Genomic DNA, 23,496 nt, shown 5'->3' on the forward strand with positions numbered 1-23,496 from the left:
GTAGTATAAAGAGCGAGAAGGTACGTGTAGGGTGGAACTGGACTTTCATCCAGGAAACCACAGTTCGTGTCCCGTGTGAAACAAAAAAAAAGGTCTTAGAGTAATGTTATGTTACTTGTGTACCTGTATTCCATCTGAAACCAAAAGTCACTGTTGTTTCAATGTATGTTATCTAATTTATGCACAGTTGTCGCACACTGACATCACTCACGTGACTTATTTACATCCCTCTATGGAACAAATTTATTTTAACCCAAAACATGATGTTTTCTCCAACAACAAAGTAGTTTTGCTGTCTAAACCTAACTGCGACCATTTCACAAAACTAATCTTGTGTTATAATATTTTTTTAAGCTGTGCGTCACTATGAGAAGCCAAGGGACGTGTGAAAGTGGCAGTGTTTGATGCCCTGGGAATGAGAACAGGTTGGACCACAGAGGTGTTTCCAATAGCCATAATCTACTGACTGCTGTACTGGAGAGCTCTAGAAACAGAATAGAATTTTAATGTGCACGTGGAAAAGTATACATGAAAAAGCAGACCATGACAACTACATGAATATGTTAATTTACTGTAGAATTATCTTTGAATTTAATACTTTTTTTTTCTTATACAGTACCTCTTGTGGCACATCTTAGGAAACAAGCCAGACTATATTGGTAGAGTTTTAGTGTAATGAAAGTTGAAAACGGCCATGTTGGGGATGATGCCCATAAAATAACCTTTGCTAGCTCAACATATCTTCATAAAAGGATTCATGTGATATCTTACAAAAATGCACATATGACAATTTTTATGATATCGAACAAATTAGCGACTCAGGAATGGTGTTGTAACGTTATTTACATAACATGAAGTTACGGATTTAACGCGAAGATACATGGGTTAGATTTAGGAAAGCAAAGTTACGTAGGTTAAGCTTAGGAAAGTAAAGTTACGTAGGTTAAGCTTAGGAAAGTAAAGTTACGTAGGTAAGGTTTCGGAAAGTAAAGTTACGTAGGTTAGGTTTCTCAAAAGTAAAGTTACATAGGTTAAGCTTAGGAAAGTAAGTTATGTAGGTAAGGTTTCGGAAAGTAAAGTTACGTAGGTTAGGTTTCTCGAAAGTAAAGTTATGTAGGTCAAGCTTAGGAAAGTAAAGTTACGTAGGTAAGGTTTCGGAAAGTAAAGTTATGTAGGTTAGGTTTCTCAAAAGTAAAGTTATGTAGGTTAAGCTTAGGAAGGTGAAGTTACATATAGGTTAGGTTTCGGAAAGTAAAGTTACATAGGTTAGGTTTCTCGAAAGTAAAGTTATGTAGGTCAAGCTTAGGAAAGTAAAGTTACGTAGGTAAGGTTTCGGAAAGTAAAGTTATGTAGGTTAGGTTTCTCAAAAGTAAAGTTATGTAGGTTAAGCTTAGGAAGGTGAAGTTACATATAGGTTAGGTTTCGGAAAGTGAAGTTATGTAGGTTAGGTTTAGGAAAAGAAACATGATTGAGTCCTGTCACGTTACATACATAATGTAACGTTACATACTTAACATAAAGTCGCATAGTTTACCTTAAACAACTCAAAGTTCACTTGGTTTTTCATGGGATACAAACATCGGTCTCCTGAGGGAAAGTCGTGTGTTTGTTTGACCTACTCACCGCCCCAACCTGCCTCCTAATGCGGACTTTCGCTCTTTATATTACTTCATTCTTTACTCCTGTCAGCATGTTGGTCATGTGATGGAGGTTTCACATAGGTATCATAGGTATACGTATGAACAGTGCATGAGAACAGCCCGATTTGTTACGCACACAAACAAAATTGAATGACAGATATTGCACATCTGTATGTGCCCTGGACATGAGGTATAAAACACCCGAACCAATCCTGCTTCACCAGTTTAAACACAATCACATTACAACACACACACAGTCTGTGCTACTCCTTACTCTCCTTCTTTGAAGAACATCCTACAGGCCTTATATGGCATACAGTGATATGTATATATGTATGTATGTATGCATGTATGTATATGTTTGCTCCTATACATAGGGCCTTACAGCGCCATGAATGCCTGCAGCATGGGTAACCCCCATAAGAATTAATTCACCAACAGGATGAGTATGTCAGTGTCAGTGAATCAAATGGCAGCCGCTCACTTACCGCATCTAACTTGCCCCTCCCCCACGCACTAACATACACTCCTCCATCTTTAACACCCAGCTCGCTCTTTTCTTTCTCTGTCCATCCACCAACTGAGCCGAGCATTAACAATGCCCTGCCCCAGAGAAACCCTCCACTAACACACACTCACATACACACGGAGATTTCCCTCACCTCCTACACAAAGTCACAGTTGCTGCTGCCTGTACTCCAGTGTCCCTCGTTTTTTCCTGTCTTCATTCATGTCGCCTAGCATTTCTATCTCTTAGTGTTGACTCTCCTCTGCACTTACTTACTCCCTCTCCCACTTCATCCTTGAATACTTTTTATTTTACCTCTGTTTTGAGATCTTTCTAGAATAGGTTGCCTGCCACTGTCAGTATTTTGATACTTAAGTTGTACTTTATTCAAACTATGAGACGTCTAATTATCTCTTTCTCTTTCTTTATATCCATGTATCTTTTTTAACTTCCTTTTTTTTTATCTTACTTTCATCTGCCAACATTCATACAGGTATTACTTGTGGCATCTTAGCATAAACAAAAAGGACCATCACAGCAAAGACAGGACAAGAGGAAGGCACTCTGTTCGTTCCTGTTATTTTCCATATAAACCCACACACTAGCATCAGCAGCAAAGCAGGCAGACAGAACACACCACTGTCCTATTTTCAGTGGTGAAACTCCAGAAAAAGCAGCATTTTTGTACAGCCAGGCAACTCTGCCTACATCTTTCCCTGTCAGGTGTGGTATGTCTTCTGTAGTCTTGTACCTGTCACAGTGGACAAGCTGAGGCTCATTGTTGAGCTGTAAAAATATCCTGGCATTATAGAGATAATGTTAAAAAGAGAGCATAGCTGGTTAGACGAAACTGGAGAGATTGGATATTCAGGTGAGAAATAAAGTAACACTGAGGACTGAGAAAAGAGAAAAAGAAACTGTCAGTAGACAGTATCACGAAACCACTTGTTTTATTTTTATTCTTTTATAGTCTTATGTCGTGAGAGAAAGATAACACGTTATAGCTATTCCTCAAAATTTTGGCTTGCCCCTTGGTGTGCATTGGGCACAAAAAGTTTGAAAACCACCTATATACGTAATATGTGGTAGTGTTGACAGCTAGAGCTTCCTGCATAATCAGATAGTGCAAATACCATTTCCAGAGGGCACATGGAGATGGTATGTGTTTTAAGAAATTATTGGATCAGAAACAGCAATGTCATGAGATACAGAACAAAAAACTTTACAGGTGTTTACCAGGGCTGGCACAATATCAGATTTACTATATGATTATCATGGCCAAAATAATTTACAATAACAATATCACCGCAATATCTATAGAAATGTTGAGCTAACTTTTTTCTCGGTTAGGGTAGAGTATCTCACTCCCATCTGTCATCTACTTACTACTTATTAATGTTATATCAACACTTTTTAAATATCATGGTTGTCATCAATACTGGTACATCAGGACACCCCTATGATTGGCTTTCCATCAAATGAATGACCTTTTTGTTTAATTTATCTATTGTGTTTATGATAAATTTGCGGAGATTTGGTGGCATTGTGACAGATTTCTGTATATACAATGCAGCATATTTACAGTAGCATTGCATTTACTCATCTGAAAACATTCTTTAATCAGCAAAAGAAAATCAAAGTAGGCTAAAATACTGTAGCATCAAGACTTTCAAAGCCAGTCGTCTTAATGGAAATATGAAGCTACAGCCAGCAGCCGATTAGCTTAGCTTAGCATAGCATAAAGACTGGAATCAGGGGAAGCAGCTAACCTAGATATATCCACCTTCCAGCACCTTCCAGGTTGATTTAATTACTTTCAGACAGTCAGGCAAGCTGTTTCCCCCGTTTCCGGTCCTTAGCTAAGAAAATTGGCTGCTGGCTCCAGCTTCACATTGAAGAGAATGATATAAGATTAGTATTGATTCTTTTATCTAAATCTTTGCAATAAAGCAAATAAGTGTGTGTTTCCCAAAATGCTAAACTACATGTCTAACAATTGTCGTGACGAGTGGAGCACTTGGACCAAGCACAGGAAACTGCAGGCAACAAGAAGCTGAAGAAAAAACTTTTTATTCAAGGTTTATGCAGGCAAGGCAAATCTGATCATAACAGAATAAAGCCAAGTATCCAACGAAGACTGAACTGAAAACCAGGGCTGTGGTTGAATACTTGACTTATTATTATTTTTTAAAAAAAAGCACTGAAGCACCTTTCTTTAATATTAAGAGGATTCAAAGAGCTCTTATCATGGCAGGCACTTAGATACTTCCGGATCATTTCATTCACTTAGGAAGCTTCCTAAGCAAAAAGGACTATTCGATCGCGCCTAACTAATCTGACGAGGGGATGAAGTGCAGGTGGAGAGAAGCACGGAGAAGCTCAGGTGAGAGGAATTAGGTGATCAGGCAGGAGAGCGGCTTGATTGGCTGGGAAAAGCTCTGGGAGCAGGGAAGGACCAACGATGCTGATTCAAAGCAGGTGTGTGGATGGACAAAGGAAGGAAAGGCAGCTCAAGAACACAGGAGAAAAACAAAGCAAACTGAAAACCAAAAACCAAGAAAACAAAGTCCTTTGAGTATAGCTTTGTGAGCTCAGACCAGAGTAAAAAAAATAGACAGACTAATTTAATAAAATAGGGAACTTCTACCATATGCTAGAAGACTTTGAAAAGACTACAGTCTGACATCCTCTCCCATCTGAAGACAGTGTGGGTTTTCAGTCCCACACTGTAAGATTTTGCAAAGACTATGAATCCTGCAGGGTCACTATTTGCAAGTAGATTCTTTTTGAGATTATTTCCCATCCTGCTCTTGGTAAATATTACACCAAACTCCACAATCACTCCAGAAACACAACATAAAAGGCATCATGTCGGCAGTATTCTTATCAATTCAGCATCAGATGAAGATAAACTGTATTTGCTTACAAACTTTGCATACATTTTTGGTTTTGTTGCTTCAACTTGCCTCCAGCTGCTGTTGGATAGCTGCATTATTTTAGTGAGAGGAGACCATGATGGTAATGAGATGCAAACTCACTCAGTGAAACACAGGCTCTCGTTCACTCCACAACTCCACCAGTTTCTCCTTCTCTTACGCAATTCACTCCACAACTCCCTGGAGTCCCCTCCATGTTTACTGTCTACCTGGTTTGCTGCTTCTTTTTTGGTGCTGGAGAGAGTGCAGCTATTGGTTGCTCACAATGTTCAAGTCATCAAACTATTTGCATGAGACAAAACTGAAAAACTTAGGATAATCTTAAATATGTATGATTTTGTCAGAATGTCAAGATGAGAAAAAGACTCAAGACAGCTTAGACTGAGTTTTAGGAACACCTTACACCAAATGACAATCAAGATTAGGGGAGCGTGCATGAACTGAGGTAAAGCTTTCATCATTTTTTCCGACACTTGAAATGTGTCTGCCACAGTAAATTTGCTTAAAAAGTAATTTGGTGTAAGGCCAGCTTTAAATGACATAATGCCAGATACAACTCAGTCCACAGTCCAGTTCACTCTTCACAAACAGTCTGAGGGCTCCTGGATACAGAGCCAGACTGTGACAACGATAGTCACAGTCATTATCAAATATAAGTCAATTTGTCAGTCATACAGTTGAATTAAAAATAATAAACATGACTACAAGCCAAAGACCTTTGTATAGAAACTGTAACTACACTGTATAACTAAACAATCTGAAAATATGTAGCTCTACCATGAATGAAGGCAAAGTCCAAACAAAGACGACTTCCGCTTCTATGCAGATGATACTGTACTCGATATCTAACAGTAATGCTTTCTCTTCTTCTTCTTTCCAATCCATCCCATTCCCCTCCAACCATTTTTTATCCGTCCTCCTTCTCTTCAATTCTTCCTCCCATCATGCCCTCTCTCCTTCATAATCTCATTAATGCCTCCTGCAGAGAAACCGTCGGGACACCTGTAACTTTGACAAGGAGTTCACCAAGATGCCGGTGGACTTGACGCCGACAGACAAGCTCGTCATCATGAACCTGGACCAGGACGAGTTCCTCGGCTTCTCCTTCACCAACCCTGAATATGTGGCTCCTGGAAATTAACACACATTCGATCACACTGATGGACTGGTAGAAAATGAGGTTTCGGAGCAGATAGGAAGGCAAACTAGCACTTCAAGTCTACTTGTTTTGTCTATGTTCAGTAAATGCCTGCATTTCTTTTCGGCCACACTGGGGTTTGTCCAATACTTAAGCACAAGAAAGGTATCGCAACACCAAACTTGCACAGTAGACTGGATACCAAAGATTTCGAAGTATTGTATCAAAAATACCCTTGGTGTCAAATGCGCTTTTTATACAGGACAATATACATGCTAGATTTATAGGAAAATATAAATTCCAGAAGCCTACAGTTGAACACTTGCCACCAGATGCCATACACACAATGCCAACCCAGTCTTGCTTGCAAGCTGAACAAGCGCTCCCTTTTCTTAATGTTATGATAAAATTATAACAGCAGAATTTGGTTTGTAGCTCGTTTATGGCATTAGTCTTCTCAAATGCTTCTACAAACCAAACCTATTTTCACTTTTCTTGATCAAAGTACGTGATACATTCTCCAGTAATGGTCTGCCAGTTTAACTGCATTAATAACAAAGTTTACATGCACAAAATATTCTGTTTTTTATTCCTACTAAGCTTCTCATGTAGCTAATGAAAATTAATATTCTGCTACTATAGCTGTTTACGTGCATACTTCGATTAACATGTTGTTTGTCATGTCAAAATATGGGAAAGTGGAACGGCTGCGGTTGTGCTAGGATTCTTTAAAGTTTTCAACCAGTGGTAGACTTTTCCAACCACAGCTTCCATCTTCTTTCTTAAAAAGGTTGGCTTCGCATATCCAAAAATCTGCTAATAGCCAAGTTTTTCATGTTGTTTAAAGAAGTTGTGTTTCTCCTTCCAAGCACACATGTGGGCTTTTCTTTTGGGCATGCATCTTCACCCCACAGGCAAGAGGCTGTTTGTCAGCAACTGCAGTAAAAATCCAAATTGAGACATATATTCTGAATGTGCTATACACATGTCACAAGAATGCTATCAAAACCCAAAATCAGCATATCCAACATATTGTAAAATGCTTCATTTGAAATGCCTATACTGTTTACATGACCCAAATAATATTTGGAATATTGTCATATTTGGAATAATAGTGGAATATTAGTGTGCATGTAAATGTAAAACAAAGTATGGAGAGTAACTTATTACTGAATTGTGACATAATACAAACCCATTTTAAACAAATCTGATTGGCTACAAGCAGCAGTCTCTGAGGTGTGATCTGCTTGGTGCATTTGAGGAGCATTGTCTTGAATGTGTACGATTACATTTTTTTTTCAACATGGCACACTCATTCTCTAGTCTTGTCTTCTGGCCACACATGGATTCATGTTCTTTCCATAATGCTCCAAGTTTCATCAATGGGGCATAAACAGATGGGACCAAAACAAGCTTGAAATACACCCTGATTTCTTCTAGATGTGTTCCGCAAATGTTTTTAGATCACTAGCGGACCAAATTGAAGAATGTCTTGTTTTTGTTAACATGCCATGATGTTAGCTGTTTTATATATTTAAATCTTGTTACTCTCATCACTTAAACTGTATAGGAGCAAAAGTGATAACTTCTTGAAGCTCACAAACTGCATTCACATCTGCATCTATATAAGTTCCAAACCAATCGCTAGAAAAATGTTGGCATTTTACATTTCTACAACCACAGATATGTTACATTTGCACATTATTATGTAGCGGACATGTAGTTAGGTTTAGGCACAAAAAACACTTGGTAATGGTTGGGAAAAGTCATGTTTTGCTTTAAATACCCAGTTTGGGGGTCACAATTGCAGCAGGAAAAGCAGCAATGTCACGGTGAAAACAACTGCTTTCTGCGCCACTATCCTGGCAAGGTAACCGGCAATGTCTTGGTAAAAAAAACCCACCACTTTTTGTGCCTCTGTCCCAGCAGGAAAAACAGTGATGTCTCAGCAAAAAACAACCGCTTTTTGTGCCACTATCCTGACAGGAAAAGTAGCGATGTCTCTGCAAAAAATAGCCACTTTTTGTGCCTATGTCCTGTCAGTAAAAGCAGCAATGTCTCAGCAAAAAATAACTGCTTTTCATGCCTGTATCCTGGCAGGAAGAGCAGTGATGTGTGTAAAAAAAAAAAAAAAAAAAAAAAGCTTTTTGTGCCAGTCTCTGCAGGAAAAACACTGATGTCTCAGCAAAAAAACAAGAGCTTTTTGTGCCACTATCCCTGCAGGAAATGCATTGATGTCTTGACAAAAAACAACCGCTTTTTGTGCCTCTATCAGCAAAAAACAAACAAACACAGCGCTACAAAACACCCCTGTTTAGTGCCTAAAAAGCCGCTAGAAACTAGAGATAGACCGATATGGATTTTTTAGGGCCGATGCCGATACAGATTTTTTTTCCATCACCCTTAGCCGATGACCGATTATGGACTGCCGATTTTCTTGAGCCGATATTTGGGGCCAATACTGCTTTTGCTCCCTCAATTTACATCAAAAAAATGACACAATGATAACAAATATTACAGTTTAAAATAAGAAACATTTATTGAACAGTAAAAAATACTAAAACAAGATGGAAAGTTGAGGTAGAACAGGTAGAATATTATTATTATTATTATTATTATTATTATTATACATTCAAATAAAAAAAAGAGTTCAGTGCTCTTAAATCTTCCAGTAATGTCTTTATAAAAATAAACAAATATTTAAGCTGAAGCATAAATAAAACAACAACTACTGTACACAGTAGGATTCATTGCATGTGCACTGCAGGGTCTTCTGGCAACACAGAGCTGCCCGTGGATGCCTGTCTGTAAATCATGCCAGGGAAAAATAAATCCGCGAACCCACGCGTGTATCGGCTGATGCCGATACAAGTAAAAAACTCAAATATCGGCCCGATATATCGGCCGGCCGATGTATCGGTCTATCCTTACTAGAAACACAGCACTGACTTGCTAAGTCAGTCAGTTTTGTTGGTCTTGAACGGTGGTCTGCAGTGTTCTGCACCATGTCCCGCATCTCACCTAGGTGTCACGTGCCCTCCACTATCTCCTCCACCTCCAGATGACAAAGTGAGCTTATATACCATGTCACTTTAGAAACGTCAATATGATATGTATGAAACATGCACATGTAACATATCTTGTTTACAGAAACGTACAATGCCAACATTTTCTTCTGGGGACTGGGCTGCATGTCAGTGGTATCTTCTGCAGCCTTATAACTAGAGGCTAATGTATGCAGGCTTGGTGGCCATCTTAACATGCATCATGAGTAGCACTGTGTATAAGTTCAATTTGTGTGTCTTGACCATCGTTGCCTGTTTCAACAAGCTTGTGCACTGTCATGAGTTGCACTTTGCTGACACACACTCAGACCGAGCCTCACACCAGGCCATCACAGAGGAATATGCCTAATGAGCTAACTTCACAGCCTGTCAAATCTTTTCGTCCTTCTCTTCTTGCTTTTTCTTCCTTTGGCTCTTGCCTTCTCCTTTCTCCCTTCCCCCGTTCCCCGTGTTGTCTCTCCTTTTATTATTAATTTTTTGTTTTGGCTCTAATCCGTACTTCTGACAAGGCCTCACTGGGAGACTAGTATGACGTGGTGTCACAGGGTTGGCGATGCAGCAGTCACTGGTGGAGCGCACACACACACAAGCACATGCAGTGAATGAGAAGCTGCTTTGACAACCCCCAAGTGAGCAATTTCACAAACAGCAATAATAACAAGAGCAATGCTGCTTTTCTCAGTTATTTATTTTGCACTTCCTTCTCCGCACCCACCTGTGTATGTGTGTGTTAGTGCTGTGTTTGTGGGCATAAACATATGTGCATGTTCTGACAAACGTCCATATGCTAGAATATATGTATGTTCATTTTTGTGTGTGTGTGTATGTGTGTGTGTGTGTGTGTGTGTGTGTGTGTGCGGTTCATAAGGCTTCATTGGATAAAGCCAATTATTTCAAATTCAGCTCAAATTCAGCAAATCTGCCTTCCAGCTTCAAACCACATTACATTAGCTATCATGGCAACTCGCTCTGTGTACTGTACACACACACACGCATACACACACACACACACACACACACACAGACAGCTATATGATCCAATCCATGACTGAGAGTTGGAATTATTAGGTGAAGCGTAACAAGGCGGACAATGACTGTGAAATGTTCGCTCCTGGAGGCACACAAGACATATACTGTAGGTCCATTACACAGGCCTAGAACGTTTTCCCCTTCTTTAATCAGCACAAGCAGTACCCTCATGTATACTTTATACATATGCATATATTGTACATATTTATATACATATAAGCACACACAAACTGACAGGATCCTTCCTAGCTCTTTCACCTTTGGGGAATTTCACTAGATCTGACTCTGCCGTCCTGTTCTTCTGTTTAGATGTTGTATGATGTAATGTAACCTCAACTAAAATCTAAACTCAACCCTTTTGCTTTGCTCCTATTTTTTACAGGCTAAAGTTAAAGATCAAAGACCTTTTATGCACTCAGCAGAAACATTTCTTTCAAATTTTGGCCACAAATTTATTAAAATTAATGTAAGTGAGCAGTTGTCCTTTTCCAAGAGTATCCATCCACCTGACAGGTGTGGCAAATCAACATGCTGATTAAACAGGGTCATTACTACACAGGTGTGCCTTGGGCTGGTGGCAGTTAAAGGGTACTCTGAAATGTGCAGTTTTATCTTGAGAAAAAAAGACACTTATCAGGATTTCACATGACTTGTGCATCAGAAATGTATTTTATGGTCTTAGATTCCCCTAAAGAATCAGTCAGTATCTGTTGTGCCTCATGTGGTGCAACACATCTCCGTCACATGGAGCTGATCAGGCTGTTGATGGTGCCCTGTGGAATATTGGCCCACTCCTCTTCAATGGCTGTGCAAAGTTACTGGATATTTGCAGGAACTGGAGCTCACTGCTGTAGAGCCGTATCCAGAGCATCCTGAGGCTGATCAGTGGGCGACATGTCCGGTGAGTATGCAGACCATGCAAGAACTGGGATGTTTTCATTTTCTAGGAACTGTGTACAGATCCTTGCAACACAGGGCCGTGCATTATCATGCACATTTCAGAGTGGCCCTTTACTGTCACAGTCCCTAGGCACACCTGTCATCATGCTCTTTAATCATAGACTGTAAAAATAATGGATATAGCTACTGTGATGTCACTCATTGGTTTGTGGACTCCTGTTTTGAAGCCTCAAGGTCGGCATTTCTTGTTATTTTGGAGCCTGAAGTGAGGCGGGAGGGTGGAAGCCAAGGAAACTACAACTGACAGCCTGTCACACAAAATTATGCATAACTTTAGGCCTTATTAAAATGTAATCGGGTGAGTAACATAAAAATTCAGCCCCTGTACAGTTGTAATGAACGGGAAAATTAGCTATAGAGACCGAAACCATTTTTGTACCAGGGTGTAAACATGTTTATTTCTGCCGTGAAAGTTAATCATTTTATCACAGTCACTTATATTTAGCCGGGTTCTCCGTTCTTTAATTACAAATCCAGCTGAGGAAAAGTCTCTGTCACTGGCTGCGATCGATGCCTGGATGGCGAAAACATTTTGCGCAATCACTACCAGGTTAGGAAACATTTAGCATGCTCCTTCCACCACCATAAAAGCTCAAAAGGATCCTACTTGGGTGTCTTGAACTTGATGTAGGCTGCCACCTCATCCTCGGGCCACAAAGTTTTATTCCTCCATGTCAGTGATGATGGGGTCAAAGGTTCAACTTGTGTCTTTGACTTTCAAAATAAAAGGAATAGCAGCTTGATAATAGTGATCGAAATGTCAGAATATTATACATATACTGCACATCTTTTTGTTTTATTCTGAAAAATTAAAAACGTATTTTTGTTCTCATCCACTGCCACATGTAGTTCATTTTTTACCTGTGCCCGTTACGCAACTTTTTGCAGCCTACCCATTGTACCTGCCAGTACCAGACTCGGTGCAGGACTCAGATTCAAGGATCTGCAGTTTTCTGCACTTTCGTGTTGGCTTAATTTTTAAGTGGTGGAGGTTGCTGCCTGTGTTTGATCACCATGTTGATATGCCACACCTGTCAGGAGGGTAGATTATCTTGGAAAAGGAGAAATGCTTTCTAACATGGATTTTAGCAAATGTGTGACCAAAATTTGAGAGTTTGAGAGTAAAAATTCTTCAGATCTTTAACTTAAACCTGTGAAAATAGGAGCCAAATTAAAAGTGTTGCGTTTTAAATTTTTGTTCCCTGTATAAAGTATAATTTGTGTGTGGGCCTCTCTCAAGCATAGAGCTGTGCATTGCTCAGGTCAAGAATGTAAATATCTCCTTATGTTAATAACGCCTACTCTTAACATCTGCTGTTGGGAACCGTAGACCCTGAAGCATTCAATAGCACTCAACAGCTGCATCTACCTGTGTGTGTGTGTGACTGAGTGAATGGATGAGTGTGTAACTGTACATGCATGTAGTTCAGATATATTAAGTACTGTGCAGTCTTTAAATCTTATAAGAAATCTCTCTTTTTTCGGCAAAGACAGAAGCTAACAGCCTCTATCTGCACCTGACCAAACAGCACCAACCTGAGGGAGCTAACATGACATGAGAACAGCCACACATCTACAGTTACACATATATATAAACACGTTTTTTTTATTCTCCTCATGGCGCTCCATTCTCGGCGTTTTAAGAACCGGTAACACAATCATCAGCCAGTTACTCATTATGCTTACGTTTGGTGTTAAAAATCCCACATCAGGACTTTAAGGAGTTATACTATGCATGCATGTGATGATCTCTCTCTTACTCTTTCATATCTTCTTCCATATGATATGGATTAATCCTATATTAAGTGTTGATTGGTGGACTGGTGTGTTACTTTATTAGACATTAATAGGGTATATGTTGCTTACTTTATGATAAAAGATGTGTCTCATGTCATTGTTCTATCTATCTATGAAGTAATACGAGCGCCGTGTTCTGCTTCATTTGTACATATATAAATATTTTTCAAGTCTATAGGGGTAAGAGTCTTCCATTTCCATGACTTCATTTATACACAGAGACATTTATGTTTAGGGGTAAAATTATATATATATATGAGTTGCAATAGAAAACAGAAAAATGATATTTTAAATCACCTGTTTAACTGGCTTCCACCCACCCACTCATATGATTCTGTAGATCCTGCAGGGTGGAACAGTAATGGCCTAAAAGTGGACCAACTCGTCCTCCTTCCTTCAGTCCTGTCGTTCTTTCCGACCTTTTCTTTGATCACGCCTTTCCGTCTGTCATTTTATTTTTTCTTCTGACCTTTCCCACTCATTCTTCCTCTCCCACTCAGCTTCCTCATTGTCTTTTTTCTTACCTCATTTTCTTTTCTCTTGACCTTTACCCCTCTCTATCGGCTTTTTTTCCCTCCACTCGTCCTCTCCGCCAGTTTCCTCTCTTCTTTCCCTTTCAAGATCCACTTCCCGCTTGTTTTTATTCTCCTAATTCTCCTCTCGTTATCCCTGATTTGTCCCATCCTGCCTCCCCTCTATATTCTTCACTTTCTCTCTTGCAATCAGTAGTCTCGCCGAAGGCTACTTGACATTAAACTTGAAATCTGATGAGCTATTAGGACGATTTAAATTTGATGCTTGCCTGTTGAACTTATTTCTGCTTTGATTTTGGCTTACGTGCTAAACAACAAATAGTTTAACAATAACCTGAAGATAATTTTTACATGCAGAGAACAGAGAATATATACTACAAGAAAGAGTAAGAATTTGTTTTGTGAGATAGTTTACTAATAAGAAAATGTGTATTGTGATGTTTTCGATTGTAGAATAAAAAATTGTGTTGAAAGATCACGTATTGTCTCGTTTCCAGTCGAATGTGCTTTCCCTTTCTTTTTACTTATAGTTTTTTATTAAGAGTAAAAATTGCTCTTGTATACTATTGCAAACATATAAGCACAAATTGTAAAAGGAAAAGTATTTGTTTGTGTGTAAAGATAATATTTAATAGTCCTGGGCACTTGGACACCAGAGGGAGATATTTTGTGATCGAGGGACATCTGAGCAGCAGCAGGATAAATCCCCCCATGGAGTCCAGACACTGGTGGTGGTGGTGACTGATGACACTGAGCCTGATGGCTGATGAGATGGATGAGGCTGATGGATCTGTAAAGACTAGGTGATCATGGGGAGGTGGAGGGTGAGCAAGACTGCAGCAAGGAAGAACCATATTTAAAATGAGGAGCAGTAAGATGATAGGCTGACAGAGAAGGAAAACCCAATCAGTCTTCTTTCAGCATTGGCAGTATAAAAACAAAATTGAGGAGTGCAGCAAAATGCCGCCTACCTACTTTTGTTTATACAGAATGCGCTTTTTTGGGGCAATGGGGGTCGTGAGCAAGTAACAAAACGTGTAGCTCAGCATGTGACGTAAACAGTGACGTGGGAGGGAAGCCACGGCTGGTCAGTTCTTTGGCAATTCTCTCATAAGTCGGCCCGTTCTTCACCGTCCCCATCATTTGACAGTTAATGGCCTCTTTGTTTGCGAGGACAAGGAGGGCGCGCAATTCTTTGTCTCCCCAGTTGCTCATCTTTACAGTGTCTGTCAGGTTTGCGTTTCCCTCTTGCTACTAGCTGCTCATTCCTGCTATCAGCTGTTTCCTGTTTATCCAGTGGCTCACCTGTGCAGTGTCATCAACAGCTCCTCCCACAAGTCTTCAACAGCCCCTCCTGTTGCGGAAGGCTGCCTCGGTCTATTTAAACTAAAAGGGTTCCACCAATATGACTACCCTATGTGGCGGAAAACTGGGCACCTCAGATCAACTCGCCAATCCGGCTCTGTGTGTCTAAACGCTCGCAGCTTGCTGGCAAAAACGGCCCAACATTCACGGAAATTCTGGCAGTGTAAAAGGGGCTTATGACACCTAGAGATAGTCAGTGAGCATATGTGCAAGGCGTGAATGGCAGGGTGAGAAAGGAACTTAAACCTTTAGCATGAAAAGTATCGTCTTCCTTACTGAACTTTCGTTAGAGTTTCATATCTAGGCTAAGTTAGAATTTACAAACAGCTGTTGCCGCTGCCTCCCGTTCCACTATTTGGTAATTTTCAGGCCAAATTTAGAATCTTCAAATTTCCAGTGTTACAAACATAACACAGAACCACAACAAAAATAACTACTTTTGCTCCCAGAAGACCTCCAACAATTAGGAAAGGCATGGGATTTTCCTTCAGGGCCTCAGCAGGCAGCCTGTTTATTAGACACAGTAAATCTGTGTGTGTGCTACTTGAGGCTCAGAGATTAATGGGGTACCTGTTAATAATGTGATGTACATTGTGCAGGCTTGATGGTAAATGTAGAGTAAATCTTTATTATTACGCATACTTTCCAACTGGCAGACTGCCATCGCTGTTACACACTCACACAAACACACCTCTATATGTACATCCCATAAGGCCATGCTTGGCTTCATCTGCCTCCATGGTAATAATAATAATAATAATAATAATCAGAACTCTCATAATGGCAACATCAATATAATCTTCTGCCACAGAGAGCATGAGATACGTTGGAGGGAGAAGAACAAACAAGAGATGGAGGACAGATAGGAACTCAGCGGGTTGCTGATCATACCTACACACTTGGCATACGCACAAATACACACACTACTGCAGTGTAACACACATTTGTTCCACATGAGAATACACACAAAGAAGTGCACAAACACAGACATTATGTTCTTTCCTGACATACAGTTACCTTCCCTGAAGACAATGACATTTTCCAAATAAACCTAAGTCACACATGCATGCACACGAACACGCTCACATATACTCACACACTACACAGAGCTTAGAGGCAAGCTTTCTGTTCTTGGTGGCACATATGCACTCAGATTTTTTTAAACAATGGGTCCTTGGTTTTAGATGGAAGTAGATGAAAGCAGGCTTGCTTGCTAGCAGATTTGATCAGCTCCAGCTAGCTAAAAAATTTGCGTGTCAGCAGATGAACACATTGTTTAATTCATTCTTTTTTTTCCTCTTAACTTTTTGGTCCACAAAAGGCTAATATAGAAAAGACGCCACCCTCCAAACTGTATGCTATGACTGGACAATTGCAGTTTGAGGGCAAAGTGTAGCAGTGAATTCGATGTCTTATCAGTGGTCGTGATGTTTACGGCTCTTCACATTGATTCAGTGGTTAAATGAAGCTCTAGCGAAAGTTCAGAAAGTTGTCGAAATCCGGCGCTTGGGCAGTGACTCGCGGAGTCAGAAATCGACAAAAAAAGGAGTCCTTTGGCGTGGACATGATACGCAGCCAGTTGCTGTTATAGTTTAATGGTGCCCAGTAGTGTCAGGGGGAAACGTGGTGGGTCAAGGACAAAAGCTAAAGCAGGGAAAGTCCAAGTGGGGCAGGCGGGAGGGGTGGTGAATGGGCCCAACACTGACTTTCACCCAAGAGAGCGGTTTTCGCGTCCTGTAAGGTTCTAAAGCCAAACCCTGTTCTTTTTATCTAAACCTAACCATGTGTTTTTTTTGCCAAAACCCAACCAGGTATGTTTGAAAACAGAAGTGTATTTTGAAAGAAGACAATGCATATACCAGCCAGAACATCAACAACCAACACACCCAGGGTACCTTGCATGTCGCTTGTGGACGTGGAAAGTCCATGACCAAAAGTTTCTCTCTCACCCTGCCATTCACTCCAGGTGTCATTGTCTGGGTAGGTCAATTGAGTCATCAGCTGATTCACAATCAGCCAATAGCACAGCATCATACCTTTTGTCAGCCTATCATCTTACTCATTTTAAATATGGTTCCTTCTCTGCCGAAGTTCTTTCTCCACCTCCTCAACACCACCTAGTCTTTACGGATTCATCAGCCTCATCCGCCTCATCAGCCATCAGCCATCAGCCTCAAAGTCATCAGCCGCCACCACCACCACCAGTGTCTGGTCTCCACGGGGGGATTTATCCTGCTGCTGCAGCTCAGATGTCCCTCAATCACAAAATATCTCCCTCTGGTGTCCAAGTGCCCAAGACTTAATCTGTACACTCATATTCTGTATTAAATATTATCTTTACTTCAGTCTTCTGTCTCTCCTGATCGAACTAGCTAACAGAGAAGCTAGCTGCTGCTGCTGCTGCTGATGGAGAGAAAAGGATGAAGGGAAGATGGAGGCTGAAGTCAACGACAGCAGGGCACTGCAGCACACTGGAGAGAGAGAGATGAAAAAGGGAAACTGACAAAAGCAAAAGAATCTCTTATTTATTTCATTCAGTGGATCTTAAAAACGCTCAAGAGGGGAGCATGACGGAGGAGCTTATTGGATTTATTTCACACTATCTTTCTTTCTCGCACACTTCCTCTCTCCCTCTCTCATGCAGCCCTACACACATTTTCATTAGGCAAACATATTAGACACACTTTCACACCATCAGACATGTGCCCTCACAATTAAGATACATCTCTGTCTCTGTGCGTCTCCCCTCCATTCACTCTCCACTTCCCCCCCTCTCTCTTAATCAATCAATCTAACTGTCAGTCCGTCACCAAATCAGTGTCCAATACACACACATACAAACACCCTTACACACATTTTCATTATGCACGCACATTAGAAACGCTTTCACTGACCTCATGTCTTTCTCAGTGTCCTCTCTCACACAGATGCACATTTCACCACAGAAGCTTCAACATTTGCAAAAAATGGAGATTAAATTTGAATCTTTGGAATTCAAATCTGGCTGGAATTTTTTTTTTCTGCTGCCAAATGAGGCAATACACACACATCTGAAAATTTCTTCCTTCCAACACACACACACTCTTTCATGGAGAATTTCCCGGGGCTGTGTCTGTGGACGTCGAAGTCATAAATCACAGTTTTGACATATTAGCATCACGCCAGAATCATGCCACATCAACATATGTCCTCCTTCTGCCCCGGAGTCTTTCCCATCTGGGAAAACACACACAAACAAAGAAACAAATATAAACACAGATGCACACACATACACACCCATACTTTGCACGGGCATAGATACGCATCATACACACGTGGTGATCCTTGCAAATGCATACATATATAAAGACGTGAATTTTCTTGAAGTGGGAAGCAATCAGTTCTTGTAACATTTCATAGAAACTCACTCTTTATTGCTAAAAATATGTGTCTATGTACTGTATGTGTGTGCGTGTGTGTGTGTGTGTGTGTGTCCCTCCCCTGACTGTGAATGTATCCAGCTCACTCACTTTGCAGTATATTTTTGTTGTCAGTCGTCCTGCACTTCCTCCTCCTCTCTCTTCCTCCAAACAGTTTATCTTTCACTCTCTAATTTCTCTGTGGTTTTCCATTTCCTCTGATTTCTTCCTCTTGTCTTGCCTACCCTCCTCCTCCTCCTCCTTCTCATTCTCCTCCTCCTCCTCCCAGTCTCTGAGCACTGGCCAGAGGCGTGAGAAGGTTCCAGCTCACTGAGCAGAAACCCTGCAGTTCTCCTCCTCCTCCTCCTCCTCCTCCTCCTCCTCCTCCTCTCTTCAAGAACCACCCCGTCTTCCTCTCCTCATCCTCCTCTTGTACAGCCAGTAACTGAAAGCAGGGGAGAGTGAAAATTGTGGAAAGAGAGAGACACAGAGACAGAGAGAAAAAGGGCAAGACACTTCAGTGGTTCCAAACTGCATTTCCCATGATGCTCTTCTTCACAGGGGCCCACAACACCCCTCCTGCTGCCTAGCAACACCAGGGTTATAAGCAAAATGGTAATCAGGTTTTTAAAAGAAGTTACTAGTGTATCTTTCGGAAAAGTTGCTGTCAGCAGTCTGTTGAGAAAGAGAGAAGGAAGTCATGACAGGCAGGAAATGACACATAAATATAGGAAGTAAAATAACTGCAAACATTCACATTATCTCACTGAGTTGTTTTACATTATCTTTTGTAATGTGAAACATTGTTTTGGAGGAATGATTGCATTCAGTGCTAGCAGTGGTGACAATGCATTGCATTTCCTGTGGCATCTTCACAATGAATGCCACCAAGTGTGTTGGCAGTTCAGCTATTTTAATGTAAATCAGCAGCAGTATTAAATGTTCAGTGTGTTTCAACAGTGATCTGATACATCTCTGACACAGTTAAAGGAGAGTTAAATGTAAACAGTCAGGTTTAGATCAATGAGATGACGCTATGATGGATAATAGGTAGGATTAGGCAATCTGAGCCCAGGGCAGGAATGGCGTAACTTGACGCACCAGATGGTTTGTGATACAGAAGCATCTCAAACGCCATCTATGCAGACTGTTTGGAAAAGGATGGGCTCATTCAAAAAATACTTGGCAGGTGACTAGATGAACCATCTGTCACTGCTGTTGCCATTTGAAGAGCGAAAACATATTGTCTGTTGAGAAAAGCTCAATGGAAATACTCTCAAGCTTTGATGTAACTGATGCTTTTGCAGCATATACGTTAACCTCTTTAGGAGCTGCCATTGTTGTTTTGAATGAGCAGTTGCCTCTCTGTGTCTTCACAAGTACTTAAACCACCCCTGTAGCTGTCACACAAAATTGTTACCTGATCCCTGACAAGATGGATTTGCCTCTGATCTTGTGATATTGCAAGAAAAGGAATGGCGGACTCCGCCACGGGCATTAAAAACTCCTATATAAAGAAGGAATTACTGAATGTATCAATCAATCAATCAATTTTATTCATAAAGCCCAATATCACAAATCACAATTTCCTTCACAGGGCTTTACAGCATACAACATCCCTCTGTCCTTTGGACCTTCACAGCGGATAAGGAAAAAACTCCCCCCCAAAAACCCCTTTAACGGGGAAAAAACGGTAGAAACCTCAGGAAGAGCAACTGAGGAGGGATCCCTCTTCCAGGACGGACAGACGTGCAATAGATGTCGTACAGAACAGATCAGCATAATAAATTAACAGTAAAACAGTAATCCGTATGACACAATGAGACAGAGACAGAGACAGAGAGAGAGAGAGAGAGAGAGAGAGAGAGAGAGAGAGAGAGAGAGAGAGAGAGAGATGCAGGACAGACGGTAATAACACTAGCTTACAACAACATTATTGAAAGTAATAATATTATAGTTATAGTTCTGGCTACTGTGGTACAATATGTTGAAAGTATATATTAGTATCTGGCAGCATACATGTGTGACAATAATCATATGTGTATAATAACTGTAGAAGTATGACTAATGACTAATGACGGCAGCAGCAGCAGGAGGCATCTGGCAGGACCACGGCAGCAGCACAACCACACACGTCACACTGTCCAGGCACCGCTGCGATATGAGTTAATCTGAGAGACAGTGGAGCACAAAGGCTCCGGAGAAGAAGCCGAGTTAGTGACATCCAGAATGGCCGAGTTAGCAAGATGCAGTAATAGAATACGAGAGAGAGAGAGAGAGAGAGAGAGAGAGAGAGAGAGAGAGAGAGAGAGAGAGAGAGAGAGAGAGAGAGGAGAGAGAGAGAGGAGAGAGAGAGAGAGAGAGGAGAGAGAGAGAGGAGAGAGAGAGAGAGAGAGAGAGAGAGAGAGAGAGAGAGAGAGAGAGAGAGAGAGAGAGAGAGAGAGAGAGAGAGAGAGAGAGAGAAGGAGAGAAGGTGCCCGGTATATTATAGGGGGGGGGTCCTCCGGCAGACTAGGCCTAAGTCAGCCTAACTAGGGGCTGGTACAGGGCAAGCCTGAGCCAGCCCTAACTATAAGCTTTATCAAAGAGGAAAGTCTTAAGTCTAGTCTTAAATGTGGAGACGGTGTCTGCCTCCCAGACCGTAACAGGAAGATGATTCCACAGGAGAGGAGCCTGATAGCTGAAGGCTCTGGCTCCTGATCTACTTTTGGAGACTTTAGGGACCACGAGTAACCCTGCGTTCTCAGAGCGCAGTGTTCTGGTGGGATAATATGGCACTATAAGCTGTTCTGGTGGGATAATATGGCACTATAAGCTCTCTAAGATATGACGGAGCTTGACCATTTAGAGCTTTATAAGTTAACAGTAGGATTTTAAATTCAATTCTGGATTTTACAGGGAGCCAGTGCAGAGAAGCTAAAACAGGAGAAATATGATCTCGTTTCTTAGTTCCTGTTAGTACACGTGCTGCTGCATTCTGAATTAGCTGGAGAGTTTTTAAGGACTTACTAGAGCTACCTGATAATAGAGAGTTACAGTAATCCAGCATAGAGGTAACAAAAGCGTGGACCAATTTTTCTGCATCTTTTCAGGTCAGGATAGGGCTAATTTTCACAATATTACGCAGATGAAAAAATGCAGTCCGTGAGGTTTGTTTTAAATGAGAATTAAAAGACAAATCTTGATCAAATGTTACTCAAGGTTTCTTACGGTAGTGCTAGAGGCCAGAGCAATGCTATCTAGAGAAACTATGTCATCAGATAAAGAGTCTCTGAGTTGTTTGGGGCCAAGAATAATAATTTCAGTTTTGTCTGAATTTAACATCAGGAAATTGGTGCTCATCCAGCTTTTAATGTCTTTAAGGCAGTTATGGAGTTTAGTTAATTGATTACTTTCTTCTGGCTTCATTGATAAATACAACTGTGTATCATCCGCATAACAATGGAAATTTATAGAGTGATTTCTAATGATGTTGCCTAAAGGAAGCCTATATAGAATAAATAGGATTGGTCCGAGCACAGAACCTTGCGGAACTCCAAAACAAACTTTAGTACGTAAGGATGATTCATTATGAACGTCAACAAACTGAAAACGATCAGATAAATAAGATTTAAACCAGCTTAGTGCAGAACCTTTTAGGCCAATTAAGTGATCCAGTCTCTGTAGCAGAATTTGATGGTCAATAGTGTCAAACGCCGCACTAAGATCTAATAAAACAAGTACAGAGACAAGTCCTTTGTCTGAAGCAATCAGAAGGTCATTTGTAATTTTAACTAGTGCTGTCTCAGTGCTATGATGCACTCTAAATCCTGACTGTAATTCCTCAAATAAATTATTATCATGGAGAAAATCACACAGCTGGTCTGCGACTACTTTCTCAGGATCTTTGACATAAAGGGAAGATTAGATATTGGTCTATAGTTGGCTAACACCTCTGGATCCAGGGTGGGCTTTTTTAGTAGAGGTTTAATTACAGATACCTTAAAAGACTGTGGTACATAGCCTGTTAATAAGGATATATTGATCATATCTAATACATGAGTGTTAACTAAAGGTAAGACCTCCTTAAGTAGCCTAGTTGGGATGGGGTCTAAGAGACACGTTGATGATTTAGATGAAGAAAAAATGTAAATACATTTAATAATAAATAATAAATATGATTAGTAATAATGAACATTGTATATATATTTGGTAATTGACCCTTGGCTAAATCCACCCTGGATGCAAACTGGCCAATCATAATGTAGCATCAGGCTGGCTCAGACCAGGGTCCGACACGTCGTGTATTAATGATACTCGTTACCTGGAGAGGTTTGAAAAAGATATATAACCAAAATCAAACCCTGAAAAGTGTAGGGTTAGCTAGCTAGCTACTGAAGATATAGCCTACTGGCTGCTTTTGCACAGGCTGCTTTTGCTTTTAAATGATTATAACAGTGAAACAAAGACCCACCCTGCTGTACAGGAACCAGTGAGGGGAAGCAACATACACAAAAGTAAATAGATATTGACTTGAAGCACTAGACACGTGTTTACTCTGTTAACATGTTACTGAAGCCTCCATCTTTCTCCAACGTAACAGTATTGTCTTGGCCAAACCGATGCCCACCAACCACCTCCCTACAATCTGTATGTTTCACTCCTTTCTCCTCTCCCTTCCTCACTCCTCACTCCTCTCCTCCTGTGCTGTCACTCTTCTCCCTCCTTTCTCGAGCTTCCCTCCTCCCTCCCTCCCTCCCTCCTGTCTCTCACCAGAGGTGAAACGCTTGTACTTCTCTTCCTGAAGTCATTTCTATGTTAATGAGTCTCCTTGTGAGATAACACAGGCAGCAAGGGCCTCGGACACACACACACACACACACACACGCACTGGCAGAGCAAGTGAAAAGGATGATAGGACCTGTCACTGCTCTCTCTGTTGATCTGTTCATGCCATTATTTAATTATTAACTGTAATCCTTTTTTCTCCCTCTCGCTCGTCACTTTTCTCTCCCTCTGTTTGTTTTTGATCGCTTTAATTCGTCTGTTTCATCCTCTGTTTATTTTGTAGTCTGTCCGACAATTCCTTCAGCTAACAGCCAGTCGCTCTGTCAGTCAGCTCGTCGCTCACCCCATTGTTACATCCTG

General features: G+C 40.8%; 1 protein-coding gene across 1 annotated transcript in view; it reads left to right on the plus strand.

Moving 5' to 3' along the window:
• prkcbb (protein kinase C, beta b) overlaps positions 1-14,084 on the plus strand; it is a 173,640-nt gene extending 159,556 nt beyond the window's left edge. Inside the window, exon 17 of the mRNA XM_033644341.2 lies at positions 6,070-14,084. Coding sequence (XP_033500232.1) covers positions 6,070-6,225 — 156 coding nt within the window. The 3' untranslated portion in view covers positions 6,226-14,084. The remainder of the gene's footprint in view (positions 1-6,069) is intronic.
• The last annotated feature ends 9,412 nt before the right edge of the window (positions 14,085-23,496 follow it).

This window comes from Epinephelus lanceolatus, chromosome 18 (assembly GCF_041903045.1).
Source record: "Epinephelus lanceolatus isolate andai-2023 chromosome 18, ASM4190304v1, whole genome shotgun sequence".
NCBI classification, from domain to species: Eukaryota; Metazoa; Chordata; class Actinopteri; order Perciformes; family Serranidae; genus Epinephelus; species Epinephelus lanceolatus.